General features: G+C 38.2%; 1 protein-coding gene across 1 annotated transcript in view; it reads right to left on the minus strand.

The window, feature by feature from the left end:
- Positions 1-2,284: 2,284 nt before the first annotated feature.
- LOC149811714 (actin-related protein 3-like) overlaps positions 2,285-20,437 on the minus strand; it is a 36,166-nt gene continuing 18,013 nt past the window's right edge. Inside the window, exons 5-10 of the mRNA XM_089993896.1 lie at positions 9,832-9,924; positions 5,136-5,255; positions 3,802-3,912; positions 3,578-3,703; positions 3,401-3,499; positions 2,285-3,015 (exon numbers count right to left, since the gene is read on the minus strand). Coding sequence (XP_089850022.1) covers positions 2,935-3,015; positions 3,401-3,499; positions 3,578-3,703; positions 3,802-3,912; positions 5,136-5,255; positions 9,832-9,924 — 630 coding nt within the window. The 3' untranslated portion in view covers positions 2,285-2,934. The remainder of the gene's footprint in view (positions 3,016-3,400; positions 3,500-3,577; positions 3,704-3,801; positions 3,913-5,135; positions 5,256-9,831; positions 9,925-20,437) is intronic.

Consider the following 20,437-nt stretch of genomic DNA (forward strand, 5'->3'; position numbering starts at 1 on the left):
TTTCTTTGCAAGATAAAGCTATTACTAAAAAGAAAAAGAATATTTCAATAATGGCAAAACCTCATTCATCTAGCCTTCTTCACACCCCCTCATAAAATACTAATACATAGAGATTAGTCGTTTATTTCTCCACCTACATCATTAAGTTAAGGTAAAAAAAAAAAAACAATTCCCACGACTCTCTTCCCTGGGAGCCAAGCTTCAACAAGATCTATTAAAAAATAGTTTTGCAAAGGAGGGATTTGATCCCCCAACCTCTCTAGACGTTAACTAAGTGACCCACTGTTAAGCCAAAGCACATCTTTTATCTATATCACTGAAACAATTATATACATACTAAAAATTCTCAGCGAAAAAAGGTGCAAAAGACAATATTTCAACCCAACACATTCTAAAGAAAGACTAACGCCCTACCCATTAGAGTAACAATGCACTTGTGGAATTATTTGAAAACATATCATATATTGGGTTTTCAATGAACGGAACCTTATCAAGTCAGTCTAGCCCTAGGACATTCAAGCTCGGCTCGATAGTTCATCCAAGCTTCATACACCAGTTCAAGCTCGGCTCATTTATAAAACGGACGAGCCTGAGCCGGCTTGGTTCAGTGTGCATCCCTACCTCCAGTCATACATTTTTTTTATTCAATTTTAAATTATGGAGATTACTTATTTAATAGTGCATGGCAGGATTTTCAAATGCCTCTAGCTAGTCCAAGCCGTCCGATCAAAGATCATTGAATGGCTCATGTGAAACCCACAAGGGCAGAACGAAAAGGGGGCCGAAGGAGCGCATTACTCTCTCTCTCTCACATATATATATATATATATATATATATATATATATATATATATATATATATATATATATATATATATATATATATATATATATATATATATATATATAAGACATCCCTAACAGTGGACGGGTTTTCCACTGAAAATGCATCCTATTTGCAGAAAAAAGTGCATTAGCAGCATTCACTACCGCCGTTGCTAATGCTCTGGGCGAAAAAAAACCAAATTTAACGATGATCGTGACTGCTAAATGTGCTTTTTTCAAAAAAAAGATGTGCCACCCCTGATCTTTGCACGATCAGCGGTGTATACACATCGGATAACACTGGACAAATTAATCATCTACTCTTACGGGTTACTATATATATATATATATATATATATATATATATATATATATATATAGAGAGAGAGAGAGAGAGAGAGAGAGAGAGAGAGAGAGAGAGTCTAAACAAAACACAATCGTGCTGAGCATCCATCGTGCTTGCGTGATGGACGCTCAGTGCTTAAAAACACTGAAAATACCCTTTAGCAGCACTTTCTAAGCACAAAGGCTCCTGCAAGGACACACCCAGTATTAAAGAAAAGTGTTTTAGCAGCGCTTCAAAACTAAAAGGTCATTTCAGCGTTTTTGAGTGTGTTCCGTTTAGGCACCTACATATTAAGCAGTTACCACTCATTATATATATATATATATATATACTGTACAACCAAGGGAAGATACAACATCTATAACCTATACCATTGATGATCGGACGACTCTCCACCGGTGTTAAAGCGTATATATTTGATATTTAAAATAAAATTAATAAAAAATATGTTTTACATAAAGATTTTACATCGATACATGTTTTTTTAAACATGAAAAATGGATGGCTCACCATTTTACAATACAAAGTATTGTTAGACATTAATTTTTAGCATTTTAAAGAATGCATCTAATTATCAAAAGTTCATAATCAAAATGCTACTAAATAAATGATAAAAATACAATATGTAGAACCCGATCAATATAAAAAAAACTTGATCAGAGAAACAATGCCACCCGATCACCATTGGTTACAAATGTTGCACCTTCCTTTGGTTACACACACACACACACACACACATATATATATATATATAAAGATTTTCATAGGTTTTTTATTATATTTTTTTCTAAAATTTCAAGGTACGAATGCAATCTAGATGTTTGGTTTTATAGAAAGAGACTCCTAGATCATCTGATCAAGACACACAAGAAGGATCTTTTAAAGACTTAAAAATCAATGGCTTAGAATTTTTGTAAATATTCAAGCATGCAAAATCACATTTCTTGATCCGATTATGCATCTACAGGGTTAGATTTGCAAAACACCCTATGAAAATCTCAGTTCAAACTAGTTTACATATTCTAGTTTCTCTCTCTCTCTCTCTCTATATATATATATATATATATATATATATAGAGAGAGAGAGAGAGAGAGATTCAATGCAGCCGCCTCACAATTAACCATTTTCTTGAAAGGGGAAAATATCTATTCTCTAGCTGTTATTACAAATATGCTATGACAGGCCACAATCAGTATACGGGATCGTCAGAGGAAAGAAAGGTGTGCTGAACTGTTTGCCAACTGAAATTTGTTTACCTCACGAGTAAATAGCCCCTATAACAGAACTAACCAAACCAGTCACAGTTTGCAGCGCTACAACACTGAATCATCTCTCTCTCTCTCTCTCTCTCTCTCTCTCTCTCTCTCTCTCTCTCTCTCTCGTATTAGGTAGACCAAACTAGTAAAACAAATATATATTCAACTAATGGAACAACTTGTACAGCAATGCCCCAACTCAACCAAGCTGAATAATAAAAATGTCATCCAGCTCAGTTTATGAAATGAGCTGCTTCTTCCCAGCATGATTACTAAGTGAAACCTCATTGGGGACTAACTACCATGATTTATTGCCTGACAAAGAATATGGATGCAGTTGATTGAATCAAACTGAAAGCTTATACCTACAGGAACAGCTATGATACAATCGTCAAGGGCCCAACTTTCATAAACATAATAAAAAAGCCTCTCATGAAGACATCTTCAGACATTCAAATTGCCCCATCTCCAAATGTGACAACCATTCTTTATCTGCCAGTTTTGCATCAATACATCCCCTTGAACACTGGATTTGTACGGCAGATGCTTGCACCATATTCCTCATATTCAGCTTTTGTATGGCAAGCCTGACCACAAAAATAACCCTTCAGTTAATATTGTATCACAAAAGCATACTATGTCAAAAACTACATAGAACCCAAAAATCATGAGAGATAAGAGCGTGATCTAAACAATTTCAAGGAACAAGACATTCAGAAATTTGAAATTAGTTTTTTTTCCTGAAACAAAGAAATTGTGTTAATATTTGTCACAAATTTTCTAATATGAAAGATGGATCCGGCATATTTCAAATATGTGACAAGGATTGCATATCATCCAGGTTGAGTGTAAGGGTGTTGAATGCTGAGGTAGGTCTGGGAACTCTATCGAACAATAAACTGTTTAGATATGCATCCAAGTTCAAATTATCAAAACAAACCAAAAAGTAGTATCAGGAGGCACGAAAAATACATTGTAGAATTCAGGTGTTGATGCAAGAACTGAACCTCCAAACCAAACTGCAAATCGCTGGATTGGATGGCTGACTACGTTGACTTCTAATGGCTGTGACTGTGGAACAAGAAACCACATGGTTAGTGCATTCACACCTACAACGCAACCAAGAATTAATAGCAAAGAAATGCTCACCTTCACTTCTGTGCCAAATCGAGCATTGGATGCAGTGATGCGAGCATCCACAATCTTCTTTATGTCTCGCTGCAACCGCCTGTGAAAGTCCTTGAACATGGTTGAACCTCCAGATAATACGATATTCTGTGACCATATTTTCAGATTAAGCAATCACCAACAAATAAATAAGTCCATTGAATCAACTTGGCCATAGCATCCACACATAAAAAAAGAACAGCAACCTTATAGAGGGCCCTTCTGGTGTCAATTGGCGACGACTGTATACACTTGTCAATTACAACAGGCAAAGGGGTAGCAAATTCACTACTGTAAATCTCAGGATGAAAGAAAACCTGCATGATGATTACACAGTAATTAAATCTCATATCCTAGATCTGACCAATGATGATGTGAAATTAAAATACAAAAAAACTTTGAGAGGTGAAACGTTTTTAATTTATTTTATTTTATTTTTTGCATATTCTCCCAACTGTCAAATATAAATATGACCCAAAGGTAGAGATACCAAGAGCAGGAAGATAGAAATTTCCTTAATAACCCTCCCCCTCCTCCCACACACACACCAAGACATTAAATGGTGGATCATTTTTTTCCTAGATATTAGCCTATGTAACACATGCTTCTGCAGGGCCCTTATAACCGCATTGTACTCTCTCTCTCTCTCTCTCTCTCTCTCTCTATATATATATATATATATATATATATATCAATTTTTTTTCTAAATGTTAACATATGTAACATGGGTACTTCTACCAGGCCCTTGCACCCGTGCCCTATCACATCCACATGGGCACTAGTATTGGGTAATTATGGGTACCATGTTGACATGAGTTTTAAGAACTGAACAAACCCATTTTATAAACCAGTGAATTTGTGGTTAATAAATGGATTCATGGAATAAAAGGTGTATCTTTAGTCTATGATTAACAGTCTATAACTTCATATAGAAGATTTTGTAAGTTTTAGTATAACTGTATTGTTCTGTATATGCATTTGGATGTGTGTTCATATATATATATATATATATATATATATATATATATATATATATATATATATATATATATATATATATATAGATAGATAGATAGATAGATAGATAGATAGATAGAGGCTACACTCCCAAGTTTGGTACCCTCTAGCTGAATCTCATAGGTGCCAGCTTTATCCGATGAATTTGGCTCCACAAATGCATTCAGCATGATCCATTTACAAGGAAATGTAGTTTGGTTGAGTTCTAAAACATGTTTTTGACTAAGCAAACCATATAGATCATATCTGGAGGGCTTGATTCATAAAAAAAATAAAGAAAAGTGACCAAATGGGCAGTTTCTACTAGAGGGCACAGTACACTCGAGGGTAGCCAATAATTACCTATATATATATATATATATATATATATATATATATATATATATATATATATATATATGCCCATCTTTTAAAAATTCTCTTACTGTACGCTTTATACCTGTGTCATACCTTGTACCTATGGGACAGATATAACATAGTTCACTAAAACACATCAAGAACAGCACAGTAGAGATTGTCATACCTCAGGACCCAGAAAGCGCTCATAGCCAATATCACATGAATATGGTGCGCCTGTTTTTGGTTTAACTCCAGTCCACCGTTTAATATACTTAGAGGGCTCACGATCATATTTGCCAAACTCCTGAAGTTGTGAACAAAAGCTAAACATTGACAATGACCATGTCTAAAAAAATAGACAATCAAATGTAATTCATAAGTTGACGTAAAGTTGCAGACAATATGAATAAAAATGCTTAGCAAAACTCATGATGTAAAAAGCCATAGAGATTGGATGCTGGGTTTCTGGCCCTTAACTAAGAGAAAACAATTGGAGCTATCTTTGGGTCCTCATATACACACATAATGTGAATTATCATGTAAAAGCAACAAAAATGAACATATCATTAGTTTGATAAATATGTTGAGAACTGAAATGCTTATGCAGGTCAGAAGTAACAAATACATGGACTAAAGGAGGCATGCAGAAATAGATTATATTGAAAGGTATATGATTCCAAAGTTAAGAAGCCTATGCTTTTGAAGACATATAGATGCAATGTGCAAAGTGACACCTATGTATATGCCAGAAAAATGATGAAGACTGTTGTACATCATAGGCTGAAATACAATGACTGTTGGCTAAAGATCAATGAGAGATGATTCAAGGAAATATTTCCACACTAGAGCATCCTACTAATGAAGATACTGTAGAGCTTTTCGCAAAGTGAAAACGATGGATCACTCAATAATTAGTCAACCATTAATGAAGGCACTGTAGAACATTTCTAGGAAGTAATTATTCCCGGTTTCCTTTTTCTTTTTCCATTAAGCTAGGGATAAACCTTGTGCATTGTAAGACCCGAGATTTTAAAATTATTATTATTATTATTATTATTATTGAATCCAAGTTGGATCCAACCCGGATCCGGTTCCCAGCCACGATAGTGTGGCCTATTTAAACCCCCGCAGGGGGGGGGAGGGGTTTCTCTTTACAAATTGGAAAACCCCCCTCCCATCTCTCTCTCTCTCTCTCCCAACTTCCTGTTCCCCCCTCTCGTTCGTCGGAGCCCTTTTGCCGGGAGGGGCCACCCCCCCCCCCCATCTCCTGCCCTCCTCCTTCTCTCTCGCCTCTCTGTTAAACCCAGCAGAGGAGGGGCATTGTCCCTCCCTGGTCCTCTCTCTCGCCTCTCTGTTAAACCAACATAGGAGGGGCGCCGCCCCTCCCTGCTCCTCTCTTCCGTCTCTCTGTTTAACCCAGCTGAGGAGGGGCATCGCCCCTCCCTGCTCTTCTCTCCCATTTCTCTGTTGGCAGGCAGGGGCGACGCCCCTCCTGCCCCCTCTTCTCTATTGGTAGGCAGGGGCGACACCCCCTCCTTTCCTCTATTAGCAGGCAGGGGCATAGCCCCCTCCTGCCCTCTTGTCTTCCGCCCCCCTGCCTTCTCGCTCACCTCCCTGTTAAGGAACGACAGGAGGGCGCTCTCTCTCATCTATCTTTTGACAGCAGTAGGAGGGTGTCGGCCCTCCTGCTCTCTCCCAACTCCTTTTACTGTAGGCAGGTGGGACGGCCCACCAGCCCTCTCTCCTTCCCCCTTCAGCTGCAACAGGCTGAGGCATGACAGCGAACTGGGCTCGGTTTGAACCGAGCCTAGTCCGGTTCTCTCAACTGGAGGACCGAGCTTAGGCTCGATGCCGTCTAGGTTAGGGGTCAGGCCAGGCTCAGCCTGACCGTCGAGCACACCCCCCTCCCCGCTCAGCCAAGCGAGCCCTGATAGGGCCAACCCCTGTCGCACCCCGCTCAGTCGAGCTGAGCCCCAACAGGGCCAGCCCCTGTCGCACCCCGCTTATCCGAGCTGAGCCCCGACAGGGCCAACCCCTATCGCGCCTCTTGTACCAAGCTCGGCTCAGTCCGGTTTGCTCGAACTGGGTTCAGGTTCGTCCCCTACGATACGAGCATCCCGTATTCTATTAAATTAAAACTTGTTTTATTATTCTTTCACAGCACAATAAAAATACCTTTTAGCGCACCCCATTGGCCCAACGGACGCGACACGTGCACCAAAGCACAAGCCCTTGATAACCTACGCTCAGAATCATCAGCAAATCCGACCATCTCCGAGGTAGGGAAAAGTTGCATACAAGAACAATGGCAGAACACTTCTAACACATATATATATATATATGCTTTTAACTCAAGAACGTAGTTTTGCGTATTCTTGTCTATTTAAATTTATGTCATTTACTTTGCCACCACGTTGTTACGTGCACAGGATACCGCTTATACTATTTATTTAGCCGATGTACAATTTCGTACACCATGCATCGCTTACAGAACTTATTTAGCTCGATGTGTGGTTTCGCACATCGAGTCTTGCTTTATGTCATTTACTTATCGTTAGGTTGTTATATGCACAGGCTACTGCTTACGCAATTTATTTGGCCAATGTACGGTTCCGTACATCGTGCACTGCTTACGCAATTTATTTAGCCAATGTACGGTTGTGTATATCGTGCATCGCTTACACAATTTATTTAGCTCAATGTGTGGTTTCACACATCGAGTCTTTTTTTATTTCGTTTATATTGCCGTTGCGCTGTAATGTGCACATGCTTATGTTTTGATATATATGTATTATATATATATATAACTTTGTAAGATACGCAGTTTTGCATACTTCTGCCTACCTTGCATTACGCTTGTTTTTAAAGATGCAGATTTGCGCATGCTCGACAAGTCTTTAAAGAAAAAGAGAATTTCATGCAAGATTTCAATGTTTGTAATATTCGTTGTTTCGAAAAGCGAAAACGAATATCTGGCGATTACTTATTCGCAACCAAGTCTTTCTCTCAACCCTGCGTAGTCTTAAGAGGTACGTACGGTCTTTTGTTTTGATATCTAAAAATGATTCGTATATCCCCGAAATAAAGCACGGGACGTTGAGATTTTTTTTAAAAAAATTGGGGTTTCTTTCTGAGAAACTGATACCCCTTTCATCATAGCGGTACTATCAAACATGCATGGCATATTAGTACTACAATGATTAGATGAGAAGTTTATGATAACCTCATAGCGTGCAAATGCACAATGATTACATGAAAATCACATAAATGGTGATAATCGCCTTCACAGGCAAGATGTTCGAGTTAGTTTGAAAGACCAGAACATGTAGAATGGGTCGTTAGTTAAAATGGAACCTGACATACTCATTCGCCTCTTTGGTTCCGTCAAGGGAGAGGATAGTATGGTACAAAAACTCCGATGGACAGGTTGTTAACAACTATACTCCTCGAGTAACAATTGACTCGGTGTCTCCAGTCATCGAAGTTAGGGAACGGGGCTATCAAATATTATCTTAGGTGATAGACCCCGTGGACTTCTGCAGAAGTTGGATACATCCCTCCCTTGCCACGAATGCCTCTGGGGAATTCTTTCTTTGTCACTGGCCGTTCCCTTTACAACGGACTCAGCTAGCTGTCTGGGGTATCAAAATACAGAGAATAACAAACCATTGGGCGATCTCAGTTGTTTCTACGTTTCTCCTGTGCGTACAGTTAATATTGAAACAAAGTTATCATGTTCATTTTACTTCTGTTAAATTGCATATCACGAATGGAACAACATATGTGTTAGTTTTGTTTTAAATTGTTATATCTATGCACCTACCAGATTTTCATCAATCTGACCCGTTTCATGGGTACAAGTGATGATTAGGTCGGAACGACAGGCGATGACGTGATAATAAGATGACATCAAGATCCCACTATTTTTTTGGCATTTTATTCTTGAAACATGTCCCTTTTGTAAATTTTGTATAAGGGTTTTCTCAGAAAATTCTGCTTTTGTATAAACTCTAAATTATCAAAAAACCCATTTTTTGAATTTATATGGTTTCAATGTTTGTACGGAGATGCAAATCTGTTGCGTAAAGGAAAGTTCGCCATAATGTGCCCAAGGTCTGTCGGCTTGTTATTTCAAATACCATTTTTCGTTGAACTGCTATTTTAAAACTCTAAAAAATGAAGGATTACAAGGCTTTTCAAATTTTTTCTCAAAGCTACAAGTCCGGGATTTTGGGGCGTTACATGCATTCCTAACGTGAGACTTATCGGTTATGATAATGCAACCATACCCTTTGCAACTATCTCATGTGAACACAAAGTGATTGATATAGAGCACCAGATTTGGTTAGAAGTCAAAATGTTTAATAGATATGGCTAAGAAAGTTATGAAATGTAGTAGGTGATTTTGCTTTAAGTAATTAATTAAAATTATCCAAAAGAGAAAAGGTTCTTATTCTAATTATTTAGTATAAACAGCCGAATGTACATGCATATAGTCTATGTATGGTAAAAAAACCCACATCTAGGATGCCGTTCTCTTTAGCAAATTAACAACCACTTCACTACATGCCAAAAGATCAATCTTCCACTGCAGGCTGACCATTTGCACTTGCAAGCTACATTCAGAATCTAAGATTTTCTGTATTATTTGCTTGCACTTGTGAATTCTACCAGTGTTACAAATAGGTTAGAAACTGGCAGGAAATGTCTGGCAGGAGGTAAGATATAAAGGAGGGTTATGCATTTTTCTCACGAAAATACAAGGAAACATGCCAATAGCATAAACAAATTACAGCTTTTCTACATAGGAGACCAAACCATTGTTTCTCAGCTTAAAAAAAGATCTCAAACATGAATGCTTAAAAAAAGCAAGTAAATACCTTGACAATATCTGAACAAGTGTAGCAGTATGTTTCTTTCACCTTTCGTGCCACATCTAGTGAATCTTCTGGAGGAATATGCTCCCCCCTTTCCTATAAAAGAAAGGGCATCATGCTACCACAAATACGTAGAAAACAAAAGAGAAATACAGTAAGACCATACAAGCATATATAGCCAGAGGGAAGACACCTAACATTTGAAGAATGCGTGTGCACACACACACACACACACACACACACACACAGAGAGAGAGAGAGAGAGAGAGACCAACAGATTAATTGCATACAGAATAGGACCTAATAGACTTCAAAAGTTTTTGACTAGTAGGACATTCAAATTTTTGAACGTCCATACCAACAAAAGAAACTGTCAAAATGTAATCAAAGTTACATTTTGACAGTAGCCTCAACAGAATTTCAATTCCTTTCTCTTTCACTAGGCAAGGTGGATGACAGAATCTAGTGTTATTCAAACATGAGAAATCCCTGTGCTAAGAATACCAATATACCATATGTATGGCACATGAATACCAGGTATTGGAGACTCATTTCAGAAACCATATACAGGAGTACCAAATGCTTAAGAATCATGTCATTATAATATCAGAAATGCACTTGAAACACATAAAATAGAAATACAACTCGTTTCATGTGGAACAGAAAAAACAACCAATACCAAATTTACTATTTTCTGTTATGGCTTCACAACCTAACAAACTGACTGGAAAAGATACAAGACTAATGTATCAAAAGTTGATCACTGAATAAATGGAGATATAATGTATTGATTTAAAAAATATAAAATATCAATGTATTTAATCATTAAATAAATGGTGATAGTGTCTTGCTGATATCAGAGTATATGGTTATAGATTTTAAAAAACCTTGATACTCAACAAAAAATGAAATACAATTTCCCAACAGAAATTTGCTTAAACACTACTTATTCATGAAAGTATTTATGTAAGAACTCTTATCTTCATTTTCTAGCTTGGCATTATGGATCAAGTCACTTCTAAGTACCCAGGGATTATATATTTTATTGAAACTGTACACAGATGGGTCCGTTTTAGGTAATGCAAAGAAAGACTTTGTTCTTACGCTTGATATGGGTAAGCCAACAATACTAGGTCAGAATAGGATATATGCAGTTTTTTACATGGCAAAAATTAAATAAGGATTAGCTTCTCTAATTTTTAATTTCTTCATGAAAAGTATATATTAGGTTATTAATTCTATAATCTTGTACACTTCTCCAAAGTACATAACAATATAACACTATAACTATTTTGTTTCATTGTTACATAATGACTTGTCTTGTTTTTTTTATTTTTTTTATTCTCTAATCTATATTTACCTTATTTCCTTTGTCACAGGGACACACCACTTAAGGGGCAAATCGCGTGTTGATACAATGCGACATGAATTCGGACATGAGACACTTCACAATTCACATAGGACACGGTCAACACTACATCTGACATGGCCAAAATGAATCTGACCACATCTGTCCTAAAAAATTTCTTTTGGTTTGAATTTGGGTGTTCAAATTTAAAATTTCAACCCAAAATTCAAATCTTCCGCCACTTATCATGACTGTCTGTTCGCATAGTAAGCCAGCAAACATTGTAGCTGAAGGTGACAGAAAAGGTTGCCTTCTCCTCCTTTTATAGAGGAAATTCACCCCATCATTTTCCTCCATGAGCGATATGAGACTAAAAAGTTCCCTTCCCATATTGATGTATTAATGTGCACATTTGCCTACTCTTTGCATCTTTCTTTTGTTGTTGTCCAAGGCTAGGTGAAGGTTAATTAAATTTTTTGGAAGGCTTTTGCAGTCCCCAACATTGTGTTAAAGTGGAGGACTTGGCTGCCTTTGTTATAGGTGTTCCAAGTTCAAAACCAACTTTTTGGCTCATCGTTGCTATTTTCAAGTTTTGCTAAAATGTATTTTTCTTTTTTCTTTTTTATATTTCTTTTTTGTAATTTTTAGAGACCAAAAGGGGCTCCAACCATTGAGTCGTTGGAGCCCCCAACGGTCACAAATGTGACCGTTGGGGGCTCCCAACGACTCCATGGGAGCCCCCTTTTGGGCTCTCCTTTTGAGGCCTTTGGCCTTCCTTTCTCTCCTCTCCCTCTTGTATAAATAGGGGTGAACCCCTTGTATATTTTCATTCTTGAGAGCTCTCGCTCTTTTCAATAAGAGGCTTTTTACATTGTTGCCTTCTTAAAGGCTTGTGCTTGTATTGTCCCTTAGTGGACTTGTGATATTGTCTCTCTTTTCATTGTTGTAAGTGCTTGTAAGCACTCTTTATATTTCCGCAATATCTCGTTACAGTACTTAGGGTAGCATACAAATACGCTACTCTAGCTCTTTTGATAAATGCTGAATTTATTCACTTTGGAGTTTAGAATTTGTAAAGATCTTGAAGTTTAACGCTTGTTTTTCTTGATCTTTTGTTTTGATCATTGCCCTTGAGAGTTGGTTATGATGTATGCCATATAATATACGGTTACATGCTAGCTAAGTTGTTCAATTTCTTTTTACTCAATGAGTAAATGTAGCTTGACAAAGTTATTTCACTTATTTCTTGATTTACAAGTAACCATGTTTTTTTTTTGGAAACCGCTGGCTTCCGGTTGGTAAAACCCTTGAGGTCTCTCCCCTCCCCACCCCTCCCCACCCCTCACCACCAGGGAGTACACCTAGCTTCGACCTTGCAGCAAGGGATGCATGTGGGTTTCAAACTTGTGATATCCCGTCAACTTGGTGACATTCACAAGTCGCCCCTACCAGATGAGCAAAGCCCTTGTGGGCTACAAGTAATTGTGAGAATCTTCCCTAGAACCTGTCTTGTGAGAAAGAGAAAGCAAAAGAGAATGAGGGTTGCGGTTGTCACGATTTCAATAATGAAATCTTGACCTAAAACATGTATTTATTGTTTTGCTATACAATGTGGGTCTGGGTCTGGTATAATATCCAAACCCAGAATACAATATATACTATACACAACATGGGCTCGGGTCTGGTATAATGTCCAGATCCAAATCATAATGAACCCTACTTTTTCACCTCCCCTCAAGTTGATCATGGTCTTAAACCATGAACAACTTGCCTTTAAGCATCCAAACTTGTTTTCAGTATTAACAAATTCAGGCTCGATCGCTTTTTCTTCAACTTTTTGTCTTACAAAATGTTGATCGATCTCAATATGCTTAGCACGACTCTGATGTACTGGATTGAATGACATGTTGAGAGCACTTTGATTGTCACACAACAATGTAGAACGAGAGATCGTTTCTCCCACTTTAGTTAGTAAATGCCTGACCCATGTGACTTCGGCAGTAGCAGTAGCCATGGATCTATACCAGAGTTACTGGAAGCGCCTAGGTAAAAGGGGAAGCGCGCTTCAGAAGCGTGAAACGTCGTGCTTCCAAAGCGTGAGGGGAAGCATCCCCCTTTTTTGGGAAGCGCGCTTCCCTTTTATGGGAAGCGCGCTTCCCCCACGCTTCCCCATTTTTTCCATTTTTTCGCTTCCCCCTCGCTTCTGGTTCGCTTCCTAGGTCGCTTCCGAGACGGTTTGAAATTTTCTTCTAAGTGGTCCCACGCTTCCCCGCTTCCTAAATTTTTGAAAGTGCCTCGCTTCCCGTATCGCTTCCCGCTCTCGCTTCCTCGACTGGTAACTGATCTATACTCAGCCTCAGTGCTTGATCTAGCGACAACCTTTTGTTTTCTACTACTCCAAGAGACTAAGTTTCTTCCAATAAAAACACAATATCCTGATGTAGAGCTTCGTTCATCAGGATTCCTTGCCCAGTCTGCATCACAATATACAATAAGTTCATGCACATCCTTGTCAGATGACTGTGGAGAATATATCAACCCATCTCCAATGGTCCCTTTCAGTTATCTGAGTATCCTCTTAACTGACTCCATATGGCCAGTACGTGGCGCATGCATAAATTGAGACACTTGATTGACTGAATAAATAATATCAGGTTGAGTGAATGTGAGATATTGTAACATCCCTATTAGACTGCGGTACCTGGTGGGATCCTCACACAGGTCTCCATCATGAGGACTTAGTTTTTGGTGGAGCACACTTGGAGTTCCTAGAGGCTTGCAGTCTTTCATACCTGCCTTACTGAGAACATCTATTGTATACTTGTGCTGAGTGAGAGTCAAGCCATGAGTCTGGCTATCGACTTCTACACCAAGAAAATAGCGCAAGGCACCAAGATCTTTCATTTTGAACCTCTGACCCAATAGGTTTTTCACTTCTTGGATATGATCTTCAGAGTTTCCTGTGATGACAATATCATCAACATAAATTAATAATAGGGTAGTCACATTCTGACTTCTAAAAATGAATAATGAGTGATCCAGTAGAGAGCATGAAAATCCATGTTTTTGAATCTCAAGTGAAAAGTTGTCAAACCAAGAACGAGATGCTTGTTTTAGGCCATAGATAGCTCTTTTTAGCATGCACACATGTGTTTTACAATTTTGTTAGGGATATCCAGGGGATTGTTCCATGTAGACTTCCTCCTTCAAATCCCCATGCAAGAATGCATTTTTTACATCAAGTTGACTTAGCTTCCATCCACGTTCAACAGCCAAGGAAAGAATGATTCGAATCGTTCTCATTCTCACCACTGGGCTGAAGGTCTCATCATAGTCTTGCCCTGCTTCTTGGGTGAACCCTTTTGCCACCAGTCTTGACTTGTATCGTTCAATGGTTCCATCTGGTTTATACTTTATTTTGTAGACCCATTTGCATCCGACAACATTTTTGTCAGGTGGTCTGGGGACAATTTCCCAAGTTTCACATTCATGTAAGGCTTGCATCTCATCATTCATAGCTTCTACCCATTTGGTAGAAGTGGCTGCCTGATAGTACATGATAGGTTCATCTTCCTTATTGAGGGCAGTTAAAAAAAGCTGAAAATCCAAGGAGAAGTTGTTATAGTTGACCCACTTATCAATAGGATGTTGCATGTGATTGGATCTTCTGACCTCGAGAGTATAAGATGAAGTAGGCACAGCTGTTGGGGCGCAATTTAAAAAGCCTGATGATGTCGTTCTCTGTCTAGTATATGACATGCCCTTGTATCTGCCCAGTACCGATGATGGTACTTCTTCCCCATTCTGTGCTCCCGATGTGCCAATAGTCTTGAATATTTCTTCATCCTGCTACACACAATCTGGAGAACAGACTGCATTGGAACTAGCAAAAAGTTCTGAATTCATCCAAGGATAATAAACTTCGGTTGTGGTAGGGGACATATCCATTGTGCCAGCTTGGTGATCAAAATTTTGTTCATCAAAGACAACATTTCTTGAGATTCTGATACGTCTATTGCCAGGATCATAACACCTATATCCTTTGTAGTCATCTGCATATCCCACAAATCTACACTTTTAAGCCTTGCACTGAAACTTGTTTCTCAGGGACCGATCAATGTGCACATAACAAACACATCCGAAGGCACGTAAATCATGATAACTAGGATGAACCCCAAAAAGACTGTAATAAAGAGACTTATTTTCCAAAACAACCATAGGCAATCTATTTATCACATGTACGACAGAATGAAAAGCTCCTGTCCACAGATTAATGAGAAGATTACTGTCATGGAGCATACTCATGACACTTTCGATGATATGCCTGTGTTTTCGCTCAACAATCCCATTTTGTTGAGGTGTGTGTAGACAGGACACCTTTCTTCCTATCCCATTATTTTGAAGAAAAGAAATAAACTCACTAGATGAGAACTCCCCACCTCCATCACATTGGAAGAATTGGATGGACTCAAAAAATTGATTTTTTACTAAGGAAAAGAAGTTTTGAAACAAAAGGAAAACTTCCGACTTATTTTTTATGAAATATATCCAGGTGTATCGAGAGTAGCTATCAACAAAAATTAAGAAGTATCTGCTTCCAGATCCAGAGACAACTGGGGCAGGTCCCCATACATCAGAACATATTATCTCAAAAGGCTTTGAAGTTCTCTTATTAACAGAATGAAAAGGCAATACATGACTTTTGCATAAAAGACAACTGGAACACTTCTGACTTTTCTCATCCACATTGAGACTTTCCTTTGGAATGAGATTATTAGAAACAAGTTTCTCAATAAAATGACTCCCACAATGTCCTAACCGACTGTGTCATAGGTAAAGCTTATTACATTCAGAAATACTAAAAATATTTGCTGAAGAGAAATAACACGACTCTAATGAAGGCTTTGAATCCAGATGAGTAGGGCGGACGGGGTGACATGGAGCTTCTTAAAAGACATACATATTGCCTTGTCTCTTTCCTTCAGCGAATGTTTCCCTCGTGCGAAGGTCATTGACCTGCATAGAGAAGGGAGTGAATTCGACTGAAGCATGATTATCATCAACAAGTTTAGAAACAGAGAATATTTTTCTTATATTTGGAGCATGAAGGACATCAGAAAGTTCAAGAGTAGAATGTGACATGGGAAAGGCAGATTTTCCAACATGAGAAATAGAACGGTAGGATCCATCTCCAATGACAATCTTACTTTTGCCAAAATAAGGAATAGGTTTAGAAAGTTTATCTGCATCGCTAGTCACGTGAGTTGCTGCCCCTGAGTCAACGAACCAAGTTCCTTGATCATTCTGCTTTAAATTCAATTCTGACAAGGCGGATATCAACAGATCTCTAAGCTCCCCACTGTCTCTGATATTGTTGGATTTTCTTTTTGGTTCTGATTGTAGAGTCTTTCCTTTATTTTCAGGATTGTGCCAACAATTTGCCTTGATATGCCCCATTTTGTTACAAAGAAAGCAAGTGGGGATAGATTTTTGTCCCTGAGCATGGGTCAACATATTTGGAGTAGGAAGCAATCCACGTCTTCCGTGTCCATTTCGCCCTTGTCCCCCTTGCCCCCATCCTCGACCATAAGTCACGCCAATGGCAAAAACTTCTTGAGAATTTGCATGAACATGGATTTCTTCATAAAATCCCTTCAGAGTCATTTCATACTGAATTAATTTAGCTGACAACTCATCAAAAGTAGGAAGAGCAGGCAGGCACAGTAGTGAAGTGACGATCATATTATAATCGGATCCCAATCCACTCAGAGTTTGTTGCACCATATCATTGTCACTCACTGCACATCCTATAACTGCAAGTTGATTTGTGATAGTCTTCATCTTGTTTAGATATTCCATTGTGGTCATGGAGTCTTTTCTCAGCAGCTGAAATTCCCTCTTGAGGAAAACCATCCTCGCCTGTGAGACTTGTGAATACGTCTGAACCAATCTTTCCCAGAGTTGCAGGGTTGTACAATTGTCAGGAATTGCAACAAGAACCTCTTGAGACAAGGTAGATGTGATGTATGCAACTACTGATTGGTCTTTCCTTTCCCATTTGACATATTCTGTATTTTTGACATACACAATTGAACTTGCCCCTTTATCATTTTTCTCTTCTCTCGTAACAAATTCTAGTGACACTGGAGTGGTTCCATCCAGGTGACCTAAAAGACCTTGGCTCCTTATAAAAGGAATGATTTGTCTCTTCCAAATCAAGAAGTTTGAGGTGGTTAACTTTTCGGAAACAAGCTTATTGAGAAAACTCGAGGGAAGACTCGATTGAGAAGAATGAGAATCCAAGAAAGAAATGGAGAGAAAAAAAATGAAGTGCTCAATCTATTGGCCGAGAAGTGTGTTGGTCGCCTTTTTTTTTGCGGTTGAGCAACCTTCAAGAAACAGTCGATCAGAGACTGTCAGATTCAAAGGGGAATCAGGTATGAATTTTCCCTTCCTCTCTTTCCTTTTTTTTTAAGTTTGAGATTGATGCAATAAGAATGTTTCACACGTTGAACAAAATTTTAAACTGACTGTGTTATTTTAGACAAAACCTAGATGAATACGATGTGGGCAGACAACTGCGATGTGAATGTCAGTTGTGACAGCGAGAAGAAACAGACTGAAGATGGAGACGCTAGATAGAAATAGAATCAGATTGAAAACTACTGTCAAAAAAAAAAAAAATCAAAACAACGAAAAGAAAAATTCTCCAGACGAAGAAGGAAAATGCGTAGAAGGGAAGTGATCCAGATCTAGTGCAAAGGCACGATCAGATCTGGATATACCAGGCGAAGAAGAAGAGTCAAATATTGAAAAATATTTGAGGTGGTTTCCAATACCAGACGATCAGACCAAGAGGGGTCGACTTTAGGGATTCACGTGAAACAGGAGAGTCACGTGAATTTTTTTTTGGATATTTAAGAGATTCACGTTAGATGTGATGATATTAGACTTCACGTGAGATGTGAATCCACCAGAAAAGAAACAAAGGGAACGAGAGAATAAAGAATCCCTAGGTTCTGGTCGTACCTTTTTTTTTGGTTGAAGAAACGAAGTGAAAAACACGAGAGATAAAGAATCGAAACCTAAAACCTCTGGTTCTAGTCATACCTTTTTTTGGAAGCCCCTTCAAACCCTAAGTGGATCTCGACTTTGATACCATGTGAGAATCTTCCCTAGAACCTGTCTTGTGGGAAAGAGAAAGCAAAAGAGAATGAGGGTTGCGGCTGTCACGATTTCAATAATGAAATTGTGACCTAAAACAGGTATTTATTGTTTTGCTATACAATGTGGGTCCAGGTCTGGTATAATATCCAGACCCAGAATACAATATATACTATACACAACATGGGCTCGGGTCTGGTATAATGTCCAAACCCAAATTATAATGAACCCTACTTTTTCAGTAATCATATTATTCTACAGTTTTCTTGCTAATTTACATGATAACTAAATTCACTACTTTTACCCAAAATCAAAATCTAACAAAAGACAGTCGTGACCTAGTTGACTGGCCCAAATCACGAGCCAACCCCAAAAGATTTCGTTCCCGAGGTTTTCCAACGATGGTCTAAGAAGCAAACACCATGTCCATAACACACCATGCATCTTATGCCTATGATATTGAAGCATGGAGATCACAATAAAGGGCCTCTTTAAAAGAATGATATAAAAGCATGAACTAAACTGTCACATAGACACGGCTGTTTCGCAGTCGTACCCGTGTCAACACGAGTGCTGGTACCGGACGCAACACGGGTTCGTGCTGGTTCGGGTCAAGTCATGTCCAACCCTAACCCAACCCAACTTTTTTTTTTGGTTTCTCGAAAGAAAGACAGGGAGAAAGTGTTAAAATATGTAATCTCATAGGCAGCTCATGTATCTCATAGGTAGCGCATGTAATCCCTTGTAATATTTTTCTTTTTTTCCCGTTAGTTTTTAGTTTGATTAGTTCTAGTTAAAACCCAACTAGAACTAACTTAAATCCCCATTTTAGGACCCTCATAGGCTTCACCTATTTGACTAGTCAAAAAGGCCTTTTTGACCAAGTCAAAAAGGTGCAGCTCCAACGGAGCTGTTGGACTCCCTCCAACTACTCCCTTGAGGCTCCTCTCATTCCCTCTATAAATATGGGGTTATTCCCCTTGTATAGATCATTCTCTTGAGTGTAGGATTTTATCCCAAGTTAAATAAAAGCTATGTCACATGGGTGCGGGTGCGGGTGCGACACGGGTGCGGCGCAATTCCAAAAAAATTGGACACGGGGACTCGGCTATATATATACATATATATATATATATATATTAAAATATATATTTTAAATATATATAATTATATATATAACGATAAATTAACACATAAAGATTGTAAATTTTAAAGCAAAAATAAAAAAACAATTCTTAACAACACAAACTTACCAAAATATAACACATAAAGAAGCTTGTGAGTGTGATAAACAACAAAACTTATCATAAATCTGCCTCAGCGTCTGAATTAGAGGGAAGAACAGGATCGAGGTAGTCCATGTTGAGAGTATGTAAATTATGTTATCCCTCCCTTCAAATCAAAATCTTCTGGATTTACATCCCAATTCTTGGATGGTCCACAACTGTATCAAAAAATGACTATATTAGTATCTAACTTAAAACTTTGAATACAAATATTTAAATACAAACTTTGAATACAAATATTTAAATACAAACTTTAAATACAAAGAAAAAAAAGTACCTATACTCTTCTTTGGTGCGGCGAGAAATTAATCGTAGATTTGAGTGAACATAAATCAAATCCTCTGCTCTTTTACTATTGAGTTTGTTTCTTTTAATGTTGTGAATTTAAGCATATGTACTCTAATTTCTTTCACAACAAGATGATGTAGCAGGCTGAGATAACAACTTCATTGCAAGACGTTGCAGATTTGGTGTCTCTGATCCATATGTTGCCCACCAATTAAGGGGATCTTCCTCGTCCCTTGCCACAAGTGCTGCTAAAGAATCAAATATCCCAGTAGAAAACTTACCAAACTCACTATTTACAACCTTAAACATGTGAGGATCATTAAAAAGTCTTCCCAAATATATCATTCTATTTCTTGATATCTCAAGATCTTCATTTGGAGAAACACGACCAACACCCGCTGTCAATCATTTTTTTGCATAATATTTTGGATTGAGAGAGTGTGCCATGCAATGCAAAGGTGTATTGCTTTTATCTCATCTTCTCACTAAAACTGAATGTACATGATTGTAAAATTCTGAATCA

The sequence above is a fragment of the Nuphar pumila genome, chromosome 17, assembly GCF_984573655.1.
Source record: "Nuphar pumila chromosome 17, dmNupPumi1.hap1.1, whole genome shotgun sequence".
Classification (NCBI taxonomy): domain Eukaryota; kingdom Viridiplantae; phylum Streptophyta; class Magnoliopsida; order Nymphaeales; family Nymphaeaceae; genus Nuphar; species Nuphar pumila.